Source organism: Vicugna pacos, chromosome 7, assembly GCF_048564905.1.
Source record: "Vicugna pacos chromosome 7, VicPac4, whole genome shotgun sequence".
In the NCBI taxonomy this organism is placed as follows: domain Eukaryota; kingdom Metazoa; phylum Chordata; class Mammalia; order Artiodactyla; family Camelidae; genus Vicugna; species Vicugna pacos.
The window spans coordinates 25648871-25676178 of record NC_132993.1 but is presented as its reverse complement, the minus strand read 5'-3'; the positions used below and the strand labels follow the sequence as shown (position 1 = coordinate 25676178).

Sequence of the window (27308 nt, the reverse complement as noted above, 5' to 3'; positions counted from 1 at the left end):
TTTGGTATCCAGATCATAATATTCCTGGAGAGGTCCAAAAGAGTTCCAAATGAATGGAACACCTGGTGATGGCCTAGAACTAATGCAAATAGCTCCCAACCCCAAAGCGTATTAGAACTAGGCTTGGGCATGCAGCAGCACTGTTCTCCACACTTTTATTTCCTGTTGCGTAGCTATATTCTTTTAACGTTAAGCTCCTTACAAAATAGAAGTAAAAACAAGTAGATGGCGGGGGGGTGTCTATTAATATTAATTAATCTTGTCAAGAATATTCATGTGTTTTCAAGTCCATCGGTTACTCTAAGTCATCAGAAGATACAGGACCTATGAATCTCATGGTCTCCAGCCCACAAATTAAGCTTCACTGAGATGGAATGCAAAGTTAGTTCTGAACTGGAGTCTAATCCAAAATGTCTCCCTGCTTCTCTGTCTGTCTGTTTGCTAAACTCTAAATTCTTGGAGGGAATGAACTGCGTTTTCTTCATCTCTGTATATCCAGTGACTACTGCATAGGAGAACTCAAGTGTTTGGGGAAAGAATGAATAGATCAATGAGCAAATTTAAATGAATGTCATAAAGACCCATGTAGCAGAGAAAAAAAATAGACTCATGAATAAGGACAGGGACTCATCGCTCTCCTCCCCACAATGCCCTACAAAAGATCTAGTCTCTTTCCAAGATCTTATAGACCAATGAATGTTATGAAATGCAATAAACTATGGTAGCAAAATCCAGACCTGGATGCTGAGACATATAACTAGCTACAGGGTTCCTTACTTCACCTCAGTTTCCTCATCCCAACTGAAATATAATACTAAAATCCTACTGATTCTGTTAAGTATAGTAGTGACTGGGCACTGTGGATTACAAAAGCATTAGAATTTTAGAACATAAATTGACTCACAAAGATCCAGCTAATATACACTGAACAAGGAAACAAATACCAAACAAAATACCAAAGACAGTATGGAGGAAGACAGAGTATTCACCTAAATCACCTGCATTAACTGCATTGACCAGGAGCCCAGAGCTTGCAACAGGAGGGTGTACTGCAAAGGAACTCTGACTCATCTCCTCCACAAATGGCCTGGGGTCCTCAGCCTCCCACTTACTCTATGACCTTGGTGAGTAACTTAACTTATCTGCGCCTCATCTGCAAAATGGGAATCATGTTAATATGTACATCTCAGGGCCATTGTGAAGTTTAATTGAGCTAATGTGCATAAAGTACTGAGCACATGTGTAAAGACTACTAAATGTTAAGAAAAAGGCTGCAAGCCTGCCCACTCCTCTAAGGTGAGCACAGCCACATGTCACATCAAGTGTATTGGGTTTTTTTGTTTTTGTTTTTGTTTCAGTATAAAGTATATGAAAATCACATGTCAAAGTCAACGATTCTTCAGTCCTGTGCAGTTAGGTGGGTGTAATCACTGGTACATCCTCTCCACATTCTGGTAACTGACAACCCACAATATCAAAAAATGTTCATCTTTATTCAAGTTACTAAACACTCTCTCTCCCTCTCCCCATACCCCACCCACTCCCAAATCTCCTGAAATCAGTGCCTGAAAACTACATTTCTTCCAGGAGTAGTCAAGACATTTAGAGTTCGGGGGACGCTGACCCCCGAGGCACACGGCTTTCTCACTTCTCCTGTCTCTGTTAGAGAATGGACTGGGAGCGGCAGCATCAGTGGGCGGGACGGGTGCGGAGCTGTCTCCATCTCAGAGAGAAGGGCCAGTTCCATACGGGCAGGATGAGGAAGTTCGTGATCCGAGTTTGGTAAAGCAAGCCAGGGCTGGAAAGGTCAACCAATAACTGTGCCAAAAGAACCTGGGGTGGGGTGGGGGGTGCCGCCTACAATCTCCATCAACCACCCCCTGGAGTCAGCCCATCTATATACGGATGCAGCCCAACAGTCAACAGGTGGTTTGTTCTACACCTTCAAGACCAATCCTTTACTCCCCGGCAACCGCCCCCACCTCTGACCCCGCCAAAAAAGAAAAAAAAAAAAAAAGAAATGCAAATTGCCACTCCTCCTTCCTATACAGAAATCCCGGAGCCGCGCTAACAGCCCCCTACCCTCTATCCTCCGCCCGCAGGGAAACGCTCGCTCGGAAGGGAGGTCTGGCGAGGAGGCCCAAACGCTCGCCACCCTCTTCCCCAGTCTTCCCGGCAACGGCCGGTGTACGCGGAGTTCCCGGGTCTCCCGCGGTGCAGGGAGGAGGAGGCAGAGCTCGCGGCCCCTCCCGGGGGACAGCAAGTACCTGCCAGCGATCTCCAAACTCATCTTACAGGCTGAGCCCAGCGCCCACCTGCTCAGCCCCCTCGGGGCACCCCTCCTCACCTCGTCCAGTCCCCGCTGCCTCTGCGTTCCCGGTTCTGGGCAGGGCAGGCTCCGAACTCCCCGCAGAAATTGGGATGAGAGCCGGGAGGAGGAGGTGCTTGCTCAACTTCTCAGGACGTCATGGCTCTTCCTCCGCAGCCAATCAGCGGCTGCTCTGAGGGAACAACCTTCCCGTCCGCCAATCGGCGGCGCTGCTGGGTACTGGGTCATGCCCTGCCCTTGCCCCTCCCCAAAAATCCTTCTGCTTTTTAGGTCTCTGACCTACGTCGTTAGCTGAGGGCATCACGTTCTCCCAGGAAGGTTGTTTGTAACTGTCCGTAGCAGAAGACAGGCGGAGCCGAAGGACTCCGAAAATAGTCCGAACACTACACGCTCAACAGATGTGTGTACCTCCTGGGAAAAAGAAAGTTTCGAGCTTACGTGTATCACTCTTGTTTAGCGATATACACTTTTCACAGCCTCATAACAAGCCTGTGAAGCCAGATGACAGTTCTTAGAGTAGTTTTAGAATCCAGCTGAGACTCTACATCCAATGAATCATCCTACAATGAATTCAACTCTACATTCACATCCAATGAATATTAGTTTTCATTAATGAATTTAATAATTTGAATAATGAATTTTCATTTTTATGAACTGTGTAGCCCCAGAGGTTTTTTTCTCAAACCAATGAGATGACCAGAGTTGTGTGCTTAAGGGAATATGGTCTAGGTAGTGCATAAAAGAGGTCTGAATGAAAGTAATAGTAAAGGGATTCAGAAAGGCAAAGTCCACACCAGGGGTGAGGCTGACAGGCTGCAGGAAGAACTGAAGCAAATCTGGTGTTTCAGACTTGGTTACGTGGCGAGTAGGAAGTTGGTGACGTCAATAGCAGTGCTGGGAAACGCAGCAAGAAGGGAAGGTTTTAGAGGAATAATTAGGAATATGATTTTAGCTATGTAAAGCTAAAGATAAAGAGGAAAATCCCAACTTTCAGAAAAGATTCTTATTTTCTCTGCAATTGGTGATATGAATGGAGTCTATAAAAATATTCTAGATTCGAGATTGTTGATATGAGAGTTCAATAGTTAAAAGCATCTGTAGCAGATATGAGAAAAGTATGCATTGGAGAAAGTTATAAAAACAAGACAGATTACCCTCTGGCCATTGACTCCCTAGGAAGACCACGGATGGACTTCAGGTGTTCTTTCAACCTCTAGCGCTGAGGCTAGTCTTCACAAAATGCATTTTCCCCTGTCCCCCCGGGGCCACTTAGTCAGCACTTTTAAAGAATACTGGACGTTGTCATATAGGCATGGATGCTTAATATTCACTGGATGTGGATATACTACACTCAATTTTTCAGTCTCAGTTTGCTCTGAGAACTGTCATCTGGCTTCACAGGCTTGTTGGCTTGTTATGAGGCTATGAAAATACCTTGAAAAGTGTATATTGCTAAACAAGAGTGACATACATGAATTCGAAACTTTTCTTCCCGGAGTTACACACATCTGTTTCGAGCCTAATGCCCAGACTATTTTGCCCAAAGTCCTTCACACAATATGTGAGTTTCTTCAAGATATGGCCAAAATCAGCCATTTCAGCTTCAGTTTTACAGCAGAACCAGCTTGCAAGGAACCTGAAATGCAATCTGCGCTTTGCTGTCTCCCTAAGGATTAAGAGCCTAGATCAGAGTCCTAATTTTTCCCCTTCAAGATATAAATGATGGACAAGTGACTTAGTCTAAAAAAAAAAGTTTAGGTTTCCTTACCTGTTAATAGGAAAATAATAGAAACTATTTCATGGGAGCATTATGAGGATAAAATGACATAATGTCCAAAGTATTCTGCCAAGGGTCTAGCTAAAGAAACAGGCACTTATTATTTATTTTCACAATATCTCATGTTGTCTACTTATCTGTAATTCTCTGTAATTCCAACCGGGTAAATTAGGAGACACGAAGGGAGTGTGTGCAGGGATGAAGGAGGATAACAAAAGACAGGGATGCACTGTGGGCCTAGCAACAGTGAGAGCTACCAGCGGCCTTAATTGGGCCAGGGGAAGAGATAAGAGGAGCTCTCACTGTGGTGTAGCTGAAGCAGTAAGAAGTGCCACCTGATGGTGGTGGCTTTTGACAGGAAGGAAGATGCCTAAGGAATCAATAGCCCTGCTCAGAGAGGGAGCTACCTAAGGCAAAGGTGAAGAAACTTTTTTTCTGTAAAAGGCCAGAAAATTAATATTTTAGACTTTGCAAGCCATAAGGTCTCTGTCACAATTATCCAGCTCTGCCCTTTGGAGAGTAAAAGCAGCCATAGACAATACTTCAATGGATGGGCATGACATGTGCCAATACAACTTTATTTATAAAAATAAACTGCAGGCTAGATTTGGGACTAAGGGCCATAGTCTGCAGACTCGAGGTCTATGGTATGAGTAACCCTACTTCCCTCTCCTGCCCTCCCTTCTCCCACTAGTGCCTTCCACAAATTGAACACGAGGAAAGCCAGAGGGTTGGTACAGTCCATAAAGGACAGCCCCTCAGGAACAGAGCAGGCAGAGAAGGGGGCAGAAGTTCTAGAAGGTTCATAGGAATCTATTCAGCACAAAACGTATTCAGCAAATGCTTGTTGAAATGAATGAATCTTATGATTGATCTCTGTGAATTACTTGGCAAGTGGTTGAACACTCATGGGAAAACTATCAAAACTGCATCCCTGAATGTGGGCAAAGCCAGAAAAGGCTCCTGGATTGTGGCGACTTAACCAAGGGCCTGTGATGCTCCATTAGCTCCTCTCTTGCTTTATTTTGAAATCCCATGCACTTCTGACCTGCCGATGAAACATTAACCTGGCCAAAAAATCCTTCTTTTGAATTCCAAACTGCTGTCCAAATGCTTATGGTGTTCAGGAATTTCACAAAATATGCACATGAGAAATACTGTTCCTTTAAATGGGCAGTTCAACCATTTTTCATCATAGTGACATAAGTGTGACAGGCCTCAGACATTTCTTCACAATAAAAAGGGACAACAGATGCAAGAAAAACAAGGCTTGGCTACGGCCCAAGTGTTTCCACAGCCAACTCCCACCGTCAGCTCTTCAGATTCCTTCAAGATGGGAGAACCCTTCCACCCGTGCAGGGTGCTGGGCCAACACATCCGAAACTGGGAAGTTGAGTCTAGACTGCTCAAGCTAACTCTCTTTCCCCTCCTTCTTTGGCTTTCTCTCTTCCCTCATTGTTCCTTACTTTGGTTTTGTTCTTCTTGACAGGCCATAGGGTAGCACGTGAGCACTGGGGTGAGCCAGACCCAGACTCGGTCCCTCCTTTGCCAATTCACTAGCTGGTCACTGTGTCCCGTTTTCCCCATCGGGACGCTGGGAAACATCACAGGGTTCCCAAGAAGACTAAGTGATGCAAATTATTAACACATGTGAGCTATTGTTGGGGCTTATTACTTTATTCTCTCATCCTCCTCTCCCTTTTCTTTGTATTCAGAACTCCTTCTCAATCTTAAGTGAACTTTGCCGTAAAGAGGGAAGAGGCAGACATTTGGAGGGAAGAGGAGGAAGGAATCCGGTGTCCTCCTCAACTTGTTCTGTTGATTTCTCAAGACTTTCTATTTCTCACATGAACAGCAGATTTCACAATATCACCTATAGTCTTCCCTAATGAAATGTTCTACTTATTATAAACAGGAGTTTCTCGCAGACAAGACACACAAAATCAAATGTATAAAATAAGAAGTAGTTCAGGGAAGAAAAGTTTCTAGAGGACAATTACTATTGTTACCTAACTCTCAAATTATCTTGGGAATGCAACAGATCTTCTTCTCCATCAAGGAATTTAAACATCTGATTCGGTAAGATAAGAGCAGAAACCTCCCACAGAAAAATCACAATTGCTGCAAACAGGTTCTGGGCGGAGATAGTGATGTCCTGGGGGTTTATATTTTCCCCGACCCTTAGATGAAAGAAGAAGAGAAAACAAAGTTTTAGTTCACCTCCTCTACCATTAGCAGTCTTTAGGGAGCCTTCTGAAGGAAAAAAAAAATTAAGGAAATTCTAAATCACTGGGCATTTCCGGGGTCAACTTTTGTTGGTTTCTAATGTTTCACAAAGTCCCCAAGCACCACGGCGTCCCTTGAGGGAGGCTTACGCAGGCACAGCTCACGGGCAAGTGCGCTGTCCATCACCACCTGCTTGGTACCTGCTGTTACACATCTACCAGGACTCCTACATTTTCAGTTACACATCTCTGCCTTTTACAAATTGGGTGACAATTAGATGCTCTGATAATATAAGCAAATCTGGGAGAAGCAAATTTTGGAATATACCTTCCTGACAAGTGAGGATCTGACAGACTCAAATCAAGGAGGACAAGCCAGTGTTCCTCCTCTCAGCCTCCTTTGAATGAAAGTCTCAAAAGAAAAGATGTCTTGAAGGACTGAGAAAAGATTGGAGAAAGGAGGGAGGAAGTAATTAAAGCAAAAATAAAATACAAGAGTAGTTTTTCTGGAGTAATTGTAAGTCTAATCGAGCTGGAGTCAACCAGCAGGTCACCGTGAGGAGGCAGGAGAGCCAGGACTTTCTCATCCCAGTCCTAGTTTGGGTTAGGGAGGAACGAAACTTACCCTTTATAGTAGTCATCTCGCTATAGAGATAGGAGGGAGAAAAGAATATAAAAATTGTTTTTTGCAGGGTAAGAAGTCGCAGCTAGGAAAAATAATCTCAGCATAGACAAGGTAGTATCAAGAAGCAGAAAGTCAGGCAGAGGAAGTAACCCTGATGCTAAACTGACGCTCATGATCGTCGCCGTCTGGCCAAATGTAACAGAATTTGAAAGGAACAGAGAAAGAGCATCACAGGAGGGCGTTCCCACTGGGCGGTGTAATGTGGGGGTTGCCCACGACAGGCACAGGACTGCCTGTCACTGTTACTTACTATTATCGAGTGACCTCAACCCTCTAAAACAAAACAAAGGCAAAAGCCTGAAAGACAAGAATTGACTCAGTAAAGAGAGCACTGCCTGGGTCTACAGACACAGATTAACTCCAGTGTTTGTTAGCTATATTGTAAACATAGTTTTAATGAACACTCTCCTTACCGGAAGCAGCTAAATGCCTAAGATGCCAAAGGTATGTCCAAACACCCCAGCAGTGAAGGAACCCTTAGGAGTCCGGGACTCCTGCTCTGTCCTAGGAATGTGTCCACTGCCCGCCCTGCACGCCCGGGCCTCAGGGCTCTGAGCAGCTTCGTGACACGAATAGATTTAGACCATGGATGAAATCCGACAAATGAAAAAAGAACAAAATGAGGAAGTGTGGAGAAGAGGAGGAATAAAGAAAGAAGTGAGTAGAAGGTGAGAGGCTGACAGCAGAAGGATCGAGGCAAAGCTTCCTCCCTGAGTGCGAGGCCTGTGTGAGGGGCGCAGGAGTGTGAGCAGCCACGGAGCCCAAAAGGACAAAGAAGTCAGAGGTCAGGGGAACACCACCCTCAGCTTAGGACACCTTTGTTGGATTTTAGAAAGGAATTAAGCTCAAGAGATGTTTCACAGCTCGAAACCACGTGTGCTTCTTCCAGCCCTCCTTCCTGGGCAGGGCAGCCCTGGCCTGCTCACATTCTCAGCTTCCTCTCCGCTTCCCGGCTGCTGAGAACGCGCCGTGCTGGTGGGAACGTGGCTGTGCCACCGGCTGAGCCCAAGACAGTGCAATCCCATCTCCACTGATGGGAGGGGAACGGCGTTCCCAGCACCTCCTGGATTTCGACGGCCTTTGTGGTGGTTCAAATACTGTCTCCTCAAAATTCATGTCCACCCAGCACCTCGAAATGTGACCTTATTTGGAAATAGAGTCTTTGCAGATATAATTAAGAAGAGAATCAAAATGAGATCATACCTGATTCATATGGGCTTAAAGCCACTGAAAGTCTCATCAAAAGGAACAGAAAAGGACACACCAAGGGAAAAAGAGGCCCAGGACAGAAGCAGAGATTGGAGTTATGTTGCCACAAGCCAAGGAACCCTAGAAGCCACCAGGAACACGAAGAAGCAAGGAAGCATTCTCCCCTAGAGCTTACAGAAGGAGCCTCGCCTGTCAACACCTTGATACAACACTTCTGGTCTCCAGAACTGTGACACAATGGTCTATGTTCTAAGTTATTCAGTCGGTGGCACTTTGTTATGGAAGCCCTGAGGAAACATCCTTAATTCACCAAAGAGCCAGCTTGCCCTCCAGCATTGTGGTGATTGCTCATCTATCACTGTCTGAGGACGCAAAACAAAATAAAATCATGCATAAACAAGATTATGCTGTATAGCACAGGGAAATATATATAAGATCTCATGGTAGCTCACAGTGAAAAAAATGTGACAATGAATATATATATGTTCAAGTATAACTGAAAAATTGTGCTCTACACTGGAATTTGACACAACATTGTAAAATGATTACAAATCAATAAAAATATTAAAAAAATAAAAATCTAAAAAAATAAAATCATGCAATGAACAAAGAGGGTAGAAACATACAACATCTGCATAGGCAGGAATTTAAAAGTCAAGATCACTTCGCTAGATTGATCTTCGAAAGACTGCTCACTCTTAAGCGTCTAGAGAAAATGCAGTTGAGCAACGGCTTCACTGTGAACTCTAAAACCAGTGTGAAATACAGGTGCACTGAAGCTGGCTGATTCTACTTTTAAAAGATCTATGCCTATGGATTTTGGAGAAGCACTCTTATACCTGCAATTTCTACAGGCTCATTTAGCAAGAGTATTTTGCTTATGAAAATGCCTCTATGAAAACAAACTGGTGGAAACGAACTTGTTTTTAATCCCTCCGTCTCTGACAAGTTTTCTGTACCCCAAGCTGCTTCATTAGGTAGGCTGACGAAAAGCGTGTCAGAGAGTTGGGGGATGCTGTCTTGAAAATGGTATCACTGCTTTCTTGTACATGGTACACTGGGCACAATAACATGAGAATGAGAGAAAAATGAAAAGAATCCATCCTCAAATGAAAGATAAGAGCAACTTTAGAAATTGTTTTAAATGAATCACTGAAGGTACTAAGGAATTTTTCAGTTCTCCTTCAGGAGAGCCCGTTGTCCTCTCAAGATCTCCGTGGGAAAGGATTATGTAGACAAACTGTAATTTAATTGGTTGTTTTCTGCCTGAAGCGATGATATAACCCCAGAGCAATGAGATGCATGGAATCTAAAACAAAAAAAAAAAAAAAAGGAAAGTCTTGCAGGTCAGGCCAGCAGAGTGCCCAAATTCCTACAATAAGGACACAGGAGCAGATCCAGATTTGGGGAAGCCTGAGGTATCATCTGGTGGACCTTCCTCAATAAAAAAGGCAAAATTGTAAATTCAAAATTAAGTACAAAAATAAATTCTTATTTATACTAAGGAAAGAATTCATGATGAATAATTAGAGGCTTGAAAATTCAGGTCCCATTCTTCTGAGATCTCTTTGGGCAATTTACCAAAAATGTTTGCATAGATATGCTTCCTGATTGCAGTTCTGGCTTCCTCTCTCTTCCTAGAACAATCTACGGTTCCCAGCCACTCCCAGCACTCACCATGTTCAGGTAAGGGAGGGGCTGAAGCTGAAAAATTTTCACTTTATGCTACATCCAGTTCTGTAGAGAGGGTTGTGTTCCACTGTAGCAGACGTCCCTGCACAGGACAGAAAGTAAAGTCAAGCAGTAACATGTATTTCTTATCAAAAATGAATACTAAGTGACATTTTGGCTTGACAATGACTCATTTTGGCATGAGTCATTCCCTAAGAACCAAGAGTGCTGGTAACAATGATGGAGCTTGATGTGGATATTCTAGCAAATAATGTCATCTTGAGAATCCCTGGTTGAACCAGTCACACTGTATCTTTGACATCTCCAACAAGGACCATCTGGCTCCAAGCCTATACATACACTTAGCAAGAAATACTGGACTCTTCCCCTCCCTGGACACACACACACACACACACACTCCACAAGGTACAGCTCACTCCATTTTCTAAGGACCAATTACGATATCAGTTTAGGATGAATTTATGTCTAATTCAGCAGTCCTCAATCTTGACTATATCAGATTCACAGGTAAGAAAAATACTCTAATAAAAATGTATACAAAATAGATTAAAAAAAAAGAATTATCAACTCCATTGGACCAAGGGATAAACCAGTGCTTTAATTAAAAAGAGTGACACCACCCTATCAAATTACCCATGACATGTTTTACAGAGCTAGAACAAATAATCATAAAATTTATGTGGAACCACAGAAGAGCCCAAATTGCTGAAGCAATTCTGAGGAAAAAGAAAAATCTAGAGGCATAACCCTCCCAGACTTTAGATAATACTACAAAGCTACAGTCATCAAAACAGCATGGCATTGACACAAAAGCAAACATAGATCATTGGAATGCCAACTAATGTCTAGACCCACATTCTCTGTACTCTGTGTTCTGCCTTCCTAGCTACATTTTCTCCACCACCTGTAGCCACATCTCACTACTAATGGCTATCCTCACCTAGCCCATCCCAATTTGTTCTTCCTACCATGGTGCATTAATGGACCAGCAGGAGAGAAATGGCTGACACAAAGGCTGTAACTGAGAAGAGTGCTGTGAAAGAGGTACAGGCAAGGTTAAGGGAACCCAAAGGCTTGGCAAAACACCCAGGGATCAGCAGGAGTGGGAAATCATTGCTACTTCACAACTGAAGGGACAAGAATGGGAAGCAGTGTTTCCAGAGCCCAGTAAAGGCTTGGAGCCATAGAAGAGGCAGAGCTGGACAGACACTGTAACTATAAAACATAGGCCGCTGCCAAAACTGTGGCCAAGCAAAGGTTAGGGACAGAGGGAACACCCCCCTCAGCATCCTTCTCCTCTCACCATCCAATACCCTGCTGCTGCCTCCCTTCGGCAAAACCCACCTAGAAGCCAAAGGGCAAGGGAAGCCTGGTAAACAAATCTACAGAGGTCAGTGTCCTGAGCCACAGAGGGTAAAGGGCATGGTATGGAGCAAGGTATGAGGTGGGGGTACACAAACAGAGAATAACCCTACTGTCCATCAGCCTTCACTCCTGACCTTTGCCTGGAAGAAGAACTTGTGACCCCAACACAGGAAAACACAAAGTATCACAGCCATAGTATCATCGTCAAGTGATGTCAGTTCTGTCACACTTCCCACCCCTGGAATCTAAACTGTGATGTTCGCCACCAATAGCATTCTTCATCAAATGTAAGAAGGAAAGGGGAAAAAACAATTAACCTAAAACTGTTGCTACAGTGTTCTGTAGTTGATCACAAGACCTAAACTGATAATAATAGCTTCTCTGTTTTCCCACTCATTCCCTTACTCTCTATCAGCTCCTGGGCTGAACAGAATTCTTTATATAGTGGAGTTACCCAAACCTTCTTGCCTGCAAAATCTGGATCCTTGGTGTTTCTGATTAATAAAACTATTGAGATTTTTCATTGACTAGTGCTTTGAGCTGGAAATTCAAAACTTTAAGTTTATCTTTATGTACACTCTCCAGAGTAGCCAGAAGTGTCCAGTCCATTCCATGGTTGTCATAGCAACTAACTGAACAACTATTTGATCCTTCACTAAGTTCTTCTCTTCCTGTACTCCATCATATGCCACCTTCAATGATAATCTAATTTCCTCCCAATAAGGTAGGTATCTACACGCTCAAATATGTGAGCATCCCAACCTCAGAATCCCGTTTTGAGGATCACTTCTGGGACCAATATCAGCCAGAGTCTCAGCAAGATTGCTAACTCAGAGTCCCTTGGCATCTTTTACTTCCCATACACCAAACTGTGGCCAGAGTATGACATCAACCCAAATCAACAAACAATCTTAGGGCAAACTCTGGGGATGCAATGTGTAGAGGTCAACCTCCTGAGTGGGGCACAGAACAAGCTAAAAACCTGGAGAATGGGTGTGACAGAGCACTCAGATAATAATCAGCATAACTTGATCATGTTGATATTTTTTAAAAAACCTGTTTTTTAAAGTTATAACTCCTGAATTATAAAATTTAAGGTTGATAAGATTTTTAAAGCTCCTTTACATAGCAAGCACATCAATATTTGTCCGTCTAAATCAATTAACATTAAAGATCGTATGAGCATGTGGTATGTAAAACTCTTTCTAGAGTCTTGGGACCCCCCTATCTAAATTCACTTTTAAATGGAAAGATTTCTCAGCAAAAGCCAACATGCCTTATAATTATTTTACTTTGATTATATTTTCGTTTTGAGGTTTAATGAGTTTGAATAACTTGCTGATGCAATTTTGTTAAAATGGAATTTATCAGTTTTAGATATCATTTATTATAAATTATATTTGATACAATTGTAACTAGAAATATTATCCAATAATACTCTACATGTTTGCTAATGTCATTTGGAGCAAACAAAATTACCACAGCGTATCTGGACTTTTTTTTTTAATTTCCTGGCACTAATGATTACTCAACTCTTATCCTTATAATAGTAGCAGTCCTTGAAACTGATCGTCTTCCCTTTGTTGAATTTTGGTGACTTGTCATGATAGCATGTAAAACAGGGAATGACAGGTGTGGGTTATTCATGTGAATCTTGTTAAAATATCATGTAATGTCAACACTGAGGAATACGCACACATACTAATGTGTTTCAGTTGGAGAATTTATAAAGCTCTGCTACTGATGGGTGGAAATTCAACTTAACAGCACTGGTTATTATTATTTAGCATTCAAATGGAGTGGAGGAGTGGGGAAGTGGACAGCTTGGGAAGAGCAATGTTGGGAAAGGAGGAGGAGACTGAGTGGAGGGGCTAACTGATCAACCAGATAAGATCTTAAAGACTCAGCATCCTGGCTGAAGAACCACCTTTTTCATTTAAAAGGTTTTATCTGGATAATCAAAAGTGGACTTGGATTAACCTCAAGATCTACTTCTCTAGACTCAAGACATAATGGAGAATATATAAACTTGTAGAAATACCCCAATATAAGCTCCTAGGGATCTGAGTTCCTTTATCTGAATTCTTGGCATAGTATTCTTAACAATATTTTGATGACTGGCTTGTGTTACTTTCCTTTCATGGAGAAGATGGAGTCCTGAACCCAGGCATGTAAAGCAGAAATGCTGGAAAACTATATAAACACAAATATTGGATTCTTACAGGAAACTGATGAGTCCCTAAATGTTCTCTATAGAGTACCAGTGAAAAGCATGCTGCAAATGAGCCTAAAATACATGAAAACCATAACCCTAACGGTTTCTATGGGGGTGAAAAAAAAGAAGCATGAACAACAGAGAGTGGTGAAGTGAAAAGTGGTGAAGACACAGGTCAGAATCCAAGAATATAACGTGTATTTTAGAAAGTTCTAAGTGTGAAATAAAATTCATACTTCATGGCAAGATAAGAAAAACATAAAAGATTGTATCTGCCCTTTGGTCTCCTCCCCCCGCTCCACTCTGCACTGTATGTCTGCACTATGCACCAACCACACATCCTCATCGGCAGACATACCTGCTCAACCACAAAGAGCAACATTCTCCCAGCACCAACAAGACAACTCCTTACAAGATAACATTCCCTCTTGATCCTCTAAGAGGTTACTATGACCCATCACTTCTGTATCTACAGATCTAGATCGTGTAAATTGTCAAAAACATTTAAAGTTCAGCCATTTAAAGTACAGCCTTCTGTCTCAGAAAACTTACACAACTGTGCCTTGGCTTCTGGGATGCTATTTCCAGGTTAAAATCCTCAATTTGCCTTGAATAAAATTTTTTCCTTTTTTTTTTTTCAGATCAACTGATTAATTTTTCATCAACAGGAAGAAATTCAAAAATATAAGTGTATACAGTGTTAAACACAAATAATGAGGTGATTATATGGTAATAAAGTGGTAACAAGAAATGTTACCATGTTTGAACACCAATATGTCAAGTATTATGAAAAGTGCTAAACTTATAGTATCTCATGCAAGCCATAAAATATCTCATGAGGTGGATACTACTAGCCTCAATCAATTTGAGAAAACTGAGGCTTAGATAAGTGAGGACACTCAGCTCCCTGCTGAGGAGCTAAGCTTAGGTCAAGTCCCTGGTGGACTCCAAAGCTCATGCTCTTAACCACTATGCTATGATTCTTCTCAGAAAAAAGTAATTTGTGAATTTGAACCTGGATTAATAAATTTTTTTTTGTAAGGCTACTGCTTTCTATACAATTTGCTGTCCTAGAACTTGCCTGCTTACAAATGGTCCTGAAACATGAGAGCTTTTACCTTTTGTGGGTGGCAGCCTCTCTGAGTCTGGATCCTTGCTTCTTTCACCTTCAAAACCAATAGGAAATATAGTCCATCCATACTAGATAACGTAAATCATTTCCAAGGCTTGGGTGTAGACTTCATGCTGTCTGAACTGAAAGAAATGGGTAGGTTCAAAAGGTCAGGGGTGGAGAAGAAGTGGTATCTGGAACATCCTGAAGGAATCCCTTTAAAGAGAGACAAATAGAGAAATTTTATGTTGGCAACAAGGTCCTTTGGAGAAAAATGTGGGAAAAGAGCATAGGTGTTTGAAGATGACCAGTAATGCACAAATGAAAGTAAAATTAAAGTTCTAAGAGGCAAAAGTTTGGGTCATACTTAGGACATACCAACTATGAAATTATGGAGAGTTGGAATGCTTGGGAAGGAGACTGGGGACTGGCAAAGTGGTTGCAGAACTTGGGTAAAAAGCAAGCCAATACTTTGATTTTGCCTAAACGAACATACCCAAGGTGAGGTAAGTGTGTAAAATGGAAATTGTGAATGAAGATACTCATTGCCCATGGGACGTCTCCCCGGCCCTTCACCCCCACCAAATCTGCCATCCCCACCAGAAAGTATGCTGCTCTTAATTAAGACAAAAAGAAGGAGAAGTTGGAAGAGAAGGGAGAGGAAGAAAAAATCACTAGATTAAATATCAGAGGTCTAATTGTGATCATTCAGAAATAAAGGATGGGACAGGCAATTCCAAGATATGTTTTAGCTCTTGGTGGCCAACTTCTCACACAGCTGACTTTAAAGTTTTAATAACCATGCTGCATCACCCGTCACCCAGCCAGGATGTCTTTATTTCCAGCCATTCATAGCCATCTCGCACAGACAAAGATAAATTTGAGCAAGAGGGCAAAAAACTTCCTCTCCTGCATGTTTCCTTCAGCCTCTCACCAGCAACACCTACTACTATTCCCCGTAACTGTCTATTTTGAGTGAAGAAGCAGCAGCAGGAAAGAGGTGGCTTGTGTTCAGTCAACTGCTGCTGCTACGAAGATAAATAGATTTATTTCAACATACGTATCTTTAAAATGACATTAGCACTTCAAACTTCCCATGAGTATCAATGTGGGGTGGAGATAAGACCTAAGAGTTGTAGTGAGATTGGTACTGAGAGTCAAGGACCAGGAGTGGATGGCGAGAGAACACCTGGTTAGTTAGAAGGTATGAAAGGGATGCTGTCTGAATTGTTTGGGAGACACTCACTGATGAGAGCAACCTGGCTTTCGTTTATGACACGTCTCATTTATTGCCTCCATCCATTTAAAGGAAATGGAAAATGATCAAAACTGGGGCTTGGAGCATTTACCTGACTCTCCCAAAGACACAATGGCCAAGCTTTAGTCACAGCAACGTTGCCAAGCCAAACACTCAAATTTTTCACCTTTTCTCTTTCTCTGCCTCCCCACTCCCTAGGCTGAAACCCTGTGTGAGCATTAACAGGCAGCAGGATCCTGGTTTAGCTCCCCCAGACTTTACTTAATGGACTCCCTCAGCTACCATCCCATATTCTCACAGCTCAGTTTCAAACAATCTACTGAGAAAGGAAAGGAAAGAGACTCCTTTGAGCTTTAGTGATGGGGGTCACAAGTTCATATTGCATTAATGCCTTCTATATTTCTATTTGTTTCCTTTGCATTAGATGTTCCAAGATAATGAATACTTCCATAGTAACAAAAGGCTGAAAATAAACTGTTACCTTGATTTTCACAGTTTCAAAGAAAAATTCCTCAATGGCAACCAAACCAGAAGTTTATCTCAGCAATAAACATGCAATAATGGCTACAAGGGGAACAGGGTTTTTTTATTGCATTTTTTCTAAACACCATCACTGATTGAGTCTCTTGGAAAGGGATTTAGATTGGATTAGATGATCTTTTTTTTCAGTTATACAGCTTGCTACTAGCAATCAGAATATGCAGTTGCTTTTGAACAACACAGGTGATAAGTGACTTCGGGGGAGATTGATTGTATTCTGATACAAATGCTTTATAAATGCACTTTTATTTGAAAACTTCCATTCTTTCTATTTCTCTGGTTACAACTGTCAAAGTATTTTGAAAGCAAAAAATATGTACATAACTGGAAAAAGAAGTGCAAAATATTTCAGTTAATAAATGCTTTACAAGCTAAATTCAAAGACTGCTGCTGCTGCACTTTACTTTTTTAACCAATTACCTCTTCCCCATGCACATACGTACGTCAAGGCCAACCTCCCTTACACTGTGTGAAACCAGAAACCAGTTTGCATGAACCAAAGCTGGGAAAGACTATACCTGTCATCCATGAGGAAATGGAGCCCTGGCAACTGGAACTTCAGTTGTGGCAACTTTGAGGGTTCAAGATGTTCAGCAGTGATGTCCTTATAAGGGCCTGATTGGACCCCCAAACAGAACACAGACACGTGCAACGGGATCCCTGAAAACTCAGAGTGAGCTCAGCATAAATCCTGAAAGCACACCTCCCTAAATGTCTACATTAGCTTGACTGGGTATAATTTTAAAAATAAAATATTTATATTTATTTTAATTTTGTAGACAGTGTGACTGTGGCTTTAAAAAGACAATAAATGGCACTCTGCTCTCCCTACCCCAATAGATGCAGGAATCTGACAGAGCCCAAAGCATCATCTTTACTGTTGACAAAAGCCAGGAGGAGGATGTGGCTTACACGTTCAGCCTCAATGGATTTCCTAACACTTTGCTTGTGTTAAACTTACCCTCCGTGGTGGCAGATGGAAATTGTCGGTGAAAAATTAATCAGTCGATCTAAGAAAGAAATGGGAAAATTTATTTGAGTCAAATTGAGGATTATAACCTGGGAACAGCATCTCAGAGAGCTCTGAGAACCGCTCTGCCCTTTAGAAGTCAAGGCACAGTTATGTAAGCTTTTTTTTTGAGACTGAAGGCTATACTTTAAATGATGTATTTTCGACCGTTTACACAATCCAGGTCTTTAAATACAAAGTGGTGGGTCATCGTGGCCCCTCACAGGATCCAGAAGGAATGTTATCTTGTAAGGAGCTGTCCTGCTGCTGCTGGGAGGATGTTGGCCTGCACGGTTGGGCAGGTACTCCTGCCGATGGGGGAGGCGGGGTGGATGCACAGTGCAGACACACAGTGCACAGTGCGGGGGGAGAGGAGGCTGGGGTAGAGAGAGGAGGCCAAAGGGCAGAGACGTGTTTTTGTTTGTTTAAATTTTTCGTGTCTTGCCATAAAATGTGAATTTTACTTTACAAAACTATAATTTTGGGTGGTGAGAATCCTGTAGTGTATACAGAAGTACAAATATAGTGTACATGTGAAACTTAGAAAATAAACCAGTGTAACACCCAGTAAAAAAAATAAAAATCTTACTCTTCAGGGTCACAACAATGGCCCCATTGAACTGGGAGGTGAGACTGGCACCTGGACACTCTGAGCTCCTCGTGACACCGAATCAACAGGCAGGAGAAGGGATGGCTGTCCTGCTAGGGGCTGGGTGGTCCTGAGTGAAAAGGGGGAGCTCGAGATTGTCAGTACGTGATGAGAGACACCTCCTATCACTGTCAGGTTCTGTGAGTAAAGTCCGTGGAGAACAGCAACAATCAATTCAAGCAGAACTTCCGATGGCTCGGACTCCTTGGGAATGAAATTTAGGGTCGCCTCACCAGGCAGAGTCATGACCAGTTGTGGTAAATCCTCAGGGCAAAGGAACTACGGAAGAGGCAGGAAAGGATGGTGTTATAAACATGAGCTACCACCACGTGCTCTGTTGCGGAAATGAGGACTGTGACATTTATGAGTGTTTTTACTTATTTTTATGTGAAAATTTTTGTTTTCCTACCCTTTTCACCCTTTATTATCTAGCATACATTGTATTAATAGTAGGTAACTAAGTGTTTAAGTGAAGAGGATATCAAAGGGGGAGTGCTGACCAGCCAGGAGAAGGAGGAACACCCAAGGACAGAAAAGAGACCTGTAGCCTCTCCTGGGGAAAGCGTTAGAATGCTTTTCAGTTGTACGTGATAGAGTTGCAGCAGGTGAGGTGGAAGTATGACTGCCTTCCTGTCATCATTTGAGATCAACTTTGGTTTAAGAAATATGTGTGGATGCCAAGTAAGCAGGGATTGGACTGTGGCGGCTTATCAGTTTGGCTAGGTTGAACAACATTTTTCAGAATTCTTTATCATGTAAGTTTTTGATTAGGGTGGGTCTGAGTAGATTCTTCTGGAAGATATGGGAGCAGAATGATATATGTATATATCCATCTGTATATAGATAAAGATATCCATAAATATATCCAGAAACATTTATACAGATATTGATAAATAAATCTATATATTGATATAGATACGGATCTTCCCATCCTGACTAGCTGAGCTGTAGGCTTCAAGATCCAGTATCAGATGTGATGACAATATTTTATGGAGACTGCTTGACCAGGTTTACAATTGCTCTATAAGGCCAAATCCTTTTCACATATAGATACAGGTTGCGTAGGGTTCTGCTTCTCTAATGGAATCCTGATACAATATATTTCAAAGATGGAACCAACAGAATTTTCTGAACATACTGAATGTAGAGCACAAGAGAAAGAGAGGGATCAAGAATGACTCCTGGGTTCTGGCCCGAGAAATGAGAAGAACGGAGCTGCCTATTGCTGTGAAGGAGACAGCTGAGACCGAACAGATCTAAGGGAGAAAGTCAAGAATATATTTATAGTGCTTCTATTTTTGAAATGCCTAGACACCTAGATGGAGGTGTCAGGTTTACAAGTCTGAAGTCCAGGAGAGAGGGCTTGAGTGAAGACAAAAATTTGGAAGTCATCCCAAATTTAAGTACTTAATGTTTAAGTACCACCGATAGCACTTAAGCCATGGAAATGGGAGCCACCCATGGAAACGGGCGAAGTCACCCAGGGAGTGAATGCAGAAGAAGAAAAGTGATCTGCGAATGGAAAAATGAAAGAGGACCAGAAGTTGGAAAAATAAAGAGGGTCCAGCAAAGGAAACGCAGAAGGAGCAACCAGTGAGGGAGAGAAAGTGGCTGCATGCTTCTGATAGAGTGAGAAAGATGAGGGCTTAAATACACCGCTGGATTTCCCAACAGGAGAGGTCCTTTCTGACTCTGATTGGGACAACTTTAACTAGAGTGATGGGGGTAAACTCCTGACCTGGGCAGATCCACGAGAGAACGGGAGCAGAGGAAGTGGAGACTGAAAAGGGGGCAAGTGTGTGCGCCTGGTGCACAGTAAGGCCAAACAAACCTAAACATCAGAGTTTGGAGAAGAGAAAGGTTTATTGCAGGGCCAAGCAAGGAGCATGGGCAGCTCATATTCAAAAACCTCGAAATCCCCAATGGTTTTCAGGGAAGTATTTTTATAGGTAAAATTTAAGGTAAGGCCTGCAGGGTGTGTGACTTTCTTCCGGTGGGTTGGTGGTGAGGCAGCGGGCTATGTTCCAGGAATCTTGTTTTCCACCTCTCAGCCACAGTGTAACATTCCTATTTTATAAATGAAGCAGCTCCAGAACATCTGTCTCCATTCTCCTAAGTCAATGTTTTTTTTTTCCATATTATATTATCCCATGTTGCAGCTTACAGTAATTCCAAACTTATGCCATTTTTCTTTTATAGTTATTGGTGTCTCTGAATTGCAGGGTATAATAAGGAACCAGTTACAGTTTCAATGTGAGTATCTTTTCACAATTGAGTTTATGCTGCAGTTCACAATATAGCCACTGGATGGCACCAAATTTTATCTTTTAAAGTTGATTTTCACTTGAAATTGAGACTGGTGCACTGCAGTAAAGTAAATATTTAAGTTACAGGAGTTAAGAATGAAATACTTCAATCAGGTAAAATCACACCCTAATCTCCAAGTCAATGGTGAAAACCAACAGTTCTGCACCACGTACTTGTAACTAAAAAAATAAAATATGTGTATAAACGAACATTACATTTCAAAAGTGCCGACTCAAAGTAAATCAAATGTAACATCGATGAATGTTTAAACTCGAAATTAGAGTAATCCAAAGGAAAACTGTTCAAATACGTAAGTCACATAAACTTTAAGAAACTCACGGTACAAAGACACAGAAAGTAATGCAAATACGTTCCAGCATGAATTCAGGTTGGAGACTAAAGCTTATGACAACCACCTCTTTTCTTGAACAATCTGCTCTAAGAGTTCACTCCACTGTTTATTCCCTTGATCTATGAATTCATCTTTCGATTTCCCTACCAAAGTGGCCTTCTCTTAAAGAGAGTGAACCTTCAGATGTTCTTGGCCCATAGCTCCTCTTTCCTCTTCCCTCTGATGGTAATTTATACATCCATTTGTGCTTTAGTCATTTCACGATGTGCACATATATCAAATCATCACACTTTACACCTTAAACTTCCTTTACACCTTGAACTTCCACGTGTTATATGTCAATTGTATCTCAAGAAAACCAAGGGAAAAAATGTTATACTTTACACACTGGCTAGTTGGGCATCGTAACCAGCCTTCTCACCTACTACCAAGAAAAAAATGTGCACAGGAGAAGGAGCAAAACCAGAAGATAGTGCATTGGGGGCAAGAGAGAAGTCTCGTGGGACAATTCCTTCCTTCCAGTTGCTCAGACCAGAAATACCTGGAATTATCCACGACTCCTCTCTTCCTCTCATACTGCAGACCCAATTCATTACCAAACTGTACTTTCTCTACCTTCAAAACATATACAGGACTGCTATGGTCTGAATGTTTGTGCCCCCTCCCCCCAAATGCATATGTTGAAATCCACTAATGTCCACTGTGAAGATAGTTGGAGGTGGGGCCTTAGGGAGGTGCTTAAGTCAAGAGGGTGGAACCCTCATAAATGAGGATAGTGCTTTTATAAAACAAAGAAAGAAAAACAAAAAACCCCACAGAGCTCCCTAACCCCTTCTGCCAAGATACAAGGAGAAGTCTGCAACCCAGAGAGGGCCTTTACCAGAACCCTGGGCTGGCATTCTGATCTTGGATTTCCAGTCTCCAGAACTGTGAGCAATGAGTTTCCACCGTTTATAAGCCACCCAGTCTTGGCATTTTGTTATAGCAGCCTGAACAGATCAAAACAAAGACAGTCACTTCATCCTATTCCTTCTCCCATAACCCTGGTCCAAGCCACATCCATTTCCTGCCTCAGTTAGTTCAATAACCTCACAACTGGTCTCACCACCACCGTCTTCCCTCCCTACACTCCACGATCAACACAGCTGCCAGTGATTCTGTTAAATGTGAATTATTATTTTGCTGCTGAAAATACTCCAGTGTCTCTTTCTTCTTCATTGGTTGGAAAGGTTGCAATTTTTAAGGTGAATCTTTATATTTCCTTATAGCAAAAATTATACATGCTCATTGGGATAAATTCCATCACTTCTAAAATGAGTGTTATAGACAGTGAAGTTCTCCAGCAAACTCCTTTCCCTAGTGAAAACTACTACTGCCAGTTTCATGGAGAAATTTTTTTATACAAATGGGATAATGATATATATTTTTCTGAATTACTCTATTGGCCTAATTTTATATTTGGGGGCATTTTTTTCATGTCAGTATATATAGACCTACCACACTGTTTTTAATAGCTGTACCACCGTGGTATATTGAATGGCTCTGCCATGATTTATTTAACCAATACTTCGTATATGAAGGGACACTGGGGTCATTTTCCAAAAATGTTTTTATTATTACTTCAGTGACCATCATTGTGCAAGCATTTTTGCATGTGTGAGTGTATGTCTGCAGTGAAGTCTTAGAAATGGTACTACTGGGTCATAGGATGTCAGAGACATAAACTGGTGTCTAAGCCTTAATTTTCCCAATTGCCACTCTCCTATTCTACCCCTTCTTGGCAGGAGAAGCTCCTGCTCACCCCAGCTTTAGGTTCTCCGTGGAAATCACAGCCCCTTGATACGCCCCTCCTCCCCTCAGTCCTCAGCACAGATTATCATCTCCACCTTGCGGAGGAGACAAATGAGTCTCAAACTGCTATGATAATCTCTCACATGTTCAGTAAGGGCTGAAACGGAGGCCAAATCTAAGTCTGCGTGACTCCCGAAGCTGTGTTCATTTTCCTATGCTGCCCTTTGATACAACTATAAAGAACTCTGCTGAAAACCATCTGAATATGGACACTAACAGGATTCTCTGGGACTCAGGATCTGGAGTCTAGTGGGTTTGTGATGTTTTCTGAGCAACAAGAAGGGAGAAAATCCCCACCCTGGCATCTAAATACTCTGACTCCCCAGGACCACAGGTCAGTGCTTCCAGGTGTCAGGACATTTGGGTTTTGGTAATAAACCACAGGCTGGATGCTTTGTATTTTATCTGTGTGTCTGGGGATGAGGGAGACCAAGAGACCGGGATCAAACACATACAGTGTTCACAGTGCGATACTCTGTTAGTTGCAAAATTCCCAATTCACGGAAAGAGGAAAACTCCTAGCAACAGAAACATTTGTTTATTTGGATCTGATAAAGTACTCAGATACTGTCGATATTTATAATCCAGCATGTGCTTGTGGTGAGAAGGAAAAAAGAATAAAGGCTGCTAATTTCCATGTGTTGCGTGGAACACATTTCCATAACAGAAGTTTGTTTCGCCGTGGCAGGGTTCTCTCTCCTTTCTTTTCTCGGGAATCACTGAGGCCCGGCGCATACGTAGCTTTTACCTTCCCCACCCGGTCCCCACCAGGCGGACAGTGGTGCTCCAACAGAACATACGTGCCTGAAGCAAACCTGGGAAGTGAGTCATGCCTGCCTTAAAGCAGCAGCCCGGTCCCTAAAGCGTCTATCTTTTCTATTATAATAAAACCAACACCAACAATGATGATAAGGATAACGGTAAAGCTAAAACACTGAGCATCTACATACATGTGCCCAAGTTGTGTGGTCTGTGGGCCACGCCTGATCAGTGTCCTCAGCGTCATTTGAGGTGGGCATTAGTATTGCCTGCTTTTATGAGCAGAGGACACTGAGCTCCTAGGAACTGCCACGGTTAGCAACAGGGCCGCGACTCAAGCCTAGAAAGGCCCGATTCTTCACGCCCTTGTTCTCACACGCCTCCTGTGTCGTCCCAGGGAGACCAGAGGCCGCCGTGACTGACGCTCCTCCCTGTCCCACTCTCCATCATCCCTTCGACTTCACTCAGGTTAGAACTTGCCAGTCCTGTGCCTTAGCGCTCGGCTTAGTGATCTCAAGGACAAAAGTATACCTGATTTATGGATTCTAATGTCCGCTTTGAACACAATTACACGTGTTAATGAAGTTGTCTTGATGTAAAGATGTCATGTCTTGAAGCAAGAGTGGCCCTGATGCTGAGCCCTGAGGCAGGAGATGCACTGAGCAGAGATTTCCAGATGTGCCCAAAAGATATTCCCAGTGATGATGACATGGGCTTTGGTCTTTTTGACCCCACCTCTTTTGTGACATGTTCAATAAAAAGTTGAGCTCTTTAAAAAATAGAAAAAAAACAGATAAACAACAAGTTTCTACTGTATAGCACAGGGAACTATATTCACTATCTCGTAGTAACTTATAATGAAAATGAATATATGTATGTACATGTATGACTGAAATAGTATGCTGCACACCAGAAACCGACACATTGTAAATTGATTATACCTCAATTAAAAAAAGAAAGAAAACTCAAAAAAAAAAAAAGAAAAAGAAAGAAAGACAGGGAGGAAGCATCCGGGGGCAGCAGAATGAAGTCCGTCCAGGCCACTCCCATCCCAGTATGTTTTCTGCCGCACCTAAACATCACCCAACTGAATCTCAGTCCTTACACCTGAGTGAATTCTCCCTCTCTCTACTTTTGTTAAGTCCATTTCATTGCACCCCACCAAGGAAGCATGCTGAAACATAATGCAGGCTAGTCATAAGAAGGAAAATTCCTCTACATTGGATTTGGGGTTCCATTATGTGTGAGGGCCAATGGAACCTCAATTTCTAAGGATACATTTTAAAACTGCACTAATCCCTCTTGTCTCCTCCCAAAACTCCTCCCCCGTTGGTATGAACTAGACCTGGAACCATTACGCCTAGAAAGCGGAGTCGACTCTCGGATTTCCCAAGAAACTGACTGATGGTTTATTTTGCACTGTAAGCTTCCTTGCATGTTTTTCATACCCGTATTGTGCTCTTACGTGGTCACAATACTTAGTTGAAAATAACAGAAACACAGCGCAAACTAGCATAAACCCAGGAGGCAATCAGGAGGTTCAAGGGATGAACACACAGAGACAAAGCTAAATTCAGGGGCTCCAGCCTTGGTCTCCATCCTCCATCTCTCAGTTCTGCTACCTTCTACAGTGGCAGTCTTCTTAGACTGCCAATGTGATGACTCATAGGCAGTTTTAGGCTTATATTTTGCTAGCATTAACAATTCATTCAAAGATTTTCTTTTGCCATAGTTCTAGCAGAAGTCTCAGAATTCGGTTAACTGACTTGGGTACCAAGCTCAGATTCGAAGCAATGATAGCTGGTAGAAAGTGAACTTCTCTGAAAGGCCAGGCCTGTGACACATATGCCTACTTCTAGGTAAACCCCAACTCAACACATGAATTGAGAGTAGGGTGGTCAAGTTCTCAAAGAGAAAAGATGTTGGACAGGATAAAAAGTCCTCTACAATATGTGTGTCTTAATCAGAGTATAAATTTATCAAGAGCAAGGACTACATGGATGACATCTGATAATTATTTGTATTCCCTAGATAGTACCGAAAACAAGTGTTCTACATGAGGCTCATAAATTTTTATTTACAAGGTTTCCAGCTGCCTGAATATAATGGGCTAAAAAGAGCCTTTATTGAAAGATGACATCACACTGCCACCCCAAAACAAAAAAACATGAAATTAAAACAACATATTTTCTTTTTTGCTAAAAAAGGGAGACCCTTTACCTAGATCAAATGATACAACATTTATTTCCCTGAATAAGTCACTGCTTAAATTCCACGAATATCTATTGATATTGAAGATCATGTACAAGGCACTATACACAGTATTTTTATACATATTATTTCATGTAATAATTAGTCCTATCCTGTTGGAAAGTACTGTTATTTCTCCTTCATAATGAAGAAACTAAACTTCTGAGAAGTTAAGTAATTTGCTCAGTCTTAGAGTTAATAAATGGTGAAGCTTGGAAAGATTTTTGATTCTACCAAATTCTTTCCACTAGACCAAAGGTAGACATTTAGAGGCCACAGATGTGTTTGGACAGGAAGTTATATTACAATATTAAAATGGAATGCTTTTAAGAGAGGCATTACCTACGTGTTTATGGTATAGACCAATTTTTATTTACTTAGCACTGACCTCATCACACATTTGTGATACGTGCCTGGTCCCCAGAATATGTGATTTGGGGCCCTGCACAGGACCATCATGGACTTAGAGAAGGAAACTCCATGCTCCATAGGCCCCCATCAGTGTTATTTCCTTGTTAAAGTGTGCTATTTATACACTTTTGAAAATTACATCTAAACTACACAGTATTGGTGCAATAATAGACTAAAAGAAAAATAGAACAATATAAAGGGCATAATGGTGGACAAATTTATACGATAAAAGTGGCATTCAAATCAGCAGGAACAGACTGACTATTCAATAAATGATGTTATCAAAACTGGCTGCACTTTTGGAGAGAAAATTAAATTGTACAAAAAGTAAACTCTAAAAGAAATAAAATCCTAAAAGAAAACATTAAAAGATATTTCCATAACTTGGTGGTGGGAAAAGTCTTTGTAAGCAAGTCAAGAAAGTCAGAGTCAATAAAAAAAAGAAGGGCTGAAATATTTGACAAAATAAAACTGGGAACTTCCATTTAATGGAAGGCATCACAATCCTGTACCAAATGATGGTGAACAAAAAGTGTTTGTAAAAACTGATGAAATCAGACTAGACTATGTGGAACCCTAATGCACTACAATAATTTCAAAATAATAAGTTTAAAAGATAAAAATAAATATATGCATATATACTGAAAAAAAAATTTTTTAACTTATGTTTCATTGTAGGAAGTGACAAACATAGGGTATCTGTAAAGAAAAAAAGCAAATAAACAAACTTAATGTTTCCATGGAACAGCATTGTCAAGAAAAGTCCAGGCTCTGAAACCAACAAAACCGCACTGAAGCCCTGGCTCCTGCGCTGGACAGATCGAGGAAAGTTCCTTAACCCCTATAAGCCTCAGTTTCTCATCTGTACAACGGACCTTATCATAGCTACCACACTGGGGCTACTGTGAGAATTAAATGAGCTAACTCCTGTAAAGCACTCAGCCCAGTGCCTGCCAAATAGTAGGTATCCAATACATGACAGTATAATTAAAATTATATTTATTCGTGTGTAAGTACGTTGTGTATCAATACCTGCATAATTTTAGATTTTTGTCTAAACCTGGTATAAGTATAAAAATGTTATGGGAGCTATTTTCAACCTCATTTTTGTACTAGAAAATAATTTATGAAATCTTCCATGGGAAAGCTCTGGAGCTTTAATTTTCTTCACTCTCTATTTCTCAGCATGCTGGAAAGTGTATTATGCTATTGGCTATTTAGTCTTGGAATTTCGTTCACACTGTTCTCAGGAAGTGTTGCCAAGGAGAACAGATGAAAATCAGAATTGTGAATCTTTCTTATTCAAATCTCACT

At 41.7% G+C, this 27308-nt stretch overlaps 1 protein-coding gene and 1 long non-coding RNA gene across 3 annotated transcripts in view; both read right to left on the bottom strand.

The window, feature by feature from the left end:
- The window catches only part of AASS (aminoadipate-semialdehyde synthase), an 86690-nt gene that overhangs the window by 48490 nt on the left and 10892 nt on the right, over window positions 1–27308 (bottom strand). The window contains exons 3-5 of one of the 2 annotated variants that reach the window (XM_072964592.1): window positions 17368–17416; window positions 14616–14751; window positions 9903–9999 (exon numbers count right to left, since the gene is read on the bottom strand). In XM_072964592.1, coding sequence (XP_072820693.1) covers window positions 9903–9905 — 3 coding nt within the window. In that variant the 5' untranslated portion in view covers window positions 9906–9999; window positions 14616–14751; window positions 17368–17416. Of the gene's footprint in view, window positions 1–2347; window positions 2428–9902; window positions 10000–14615; window positions 14752–17367; window positions 17417–27308 lie in introns of those variants that run through there. The other variant, XM_072964591.1, reaches the window with a different exon arrangement.
- Window positions 1475–2256, bottom strand: LOC140697355 (uncharacterized). The gene is made up of 2 exons (XR_012074314.1): window positions 2083–2256; window positions 1475–1798 (listed from the first exon to the last, which is right to left on the bottom strand). It is a non-coding gene; the product is annotated as an uncharacterized lncRNA (long non-coding RNA).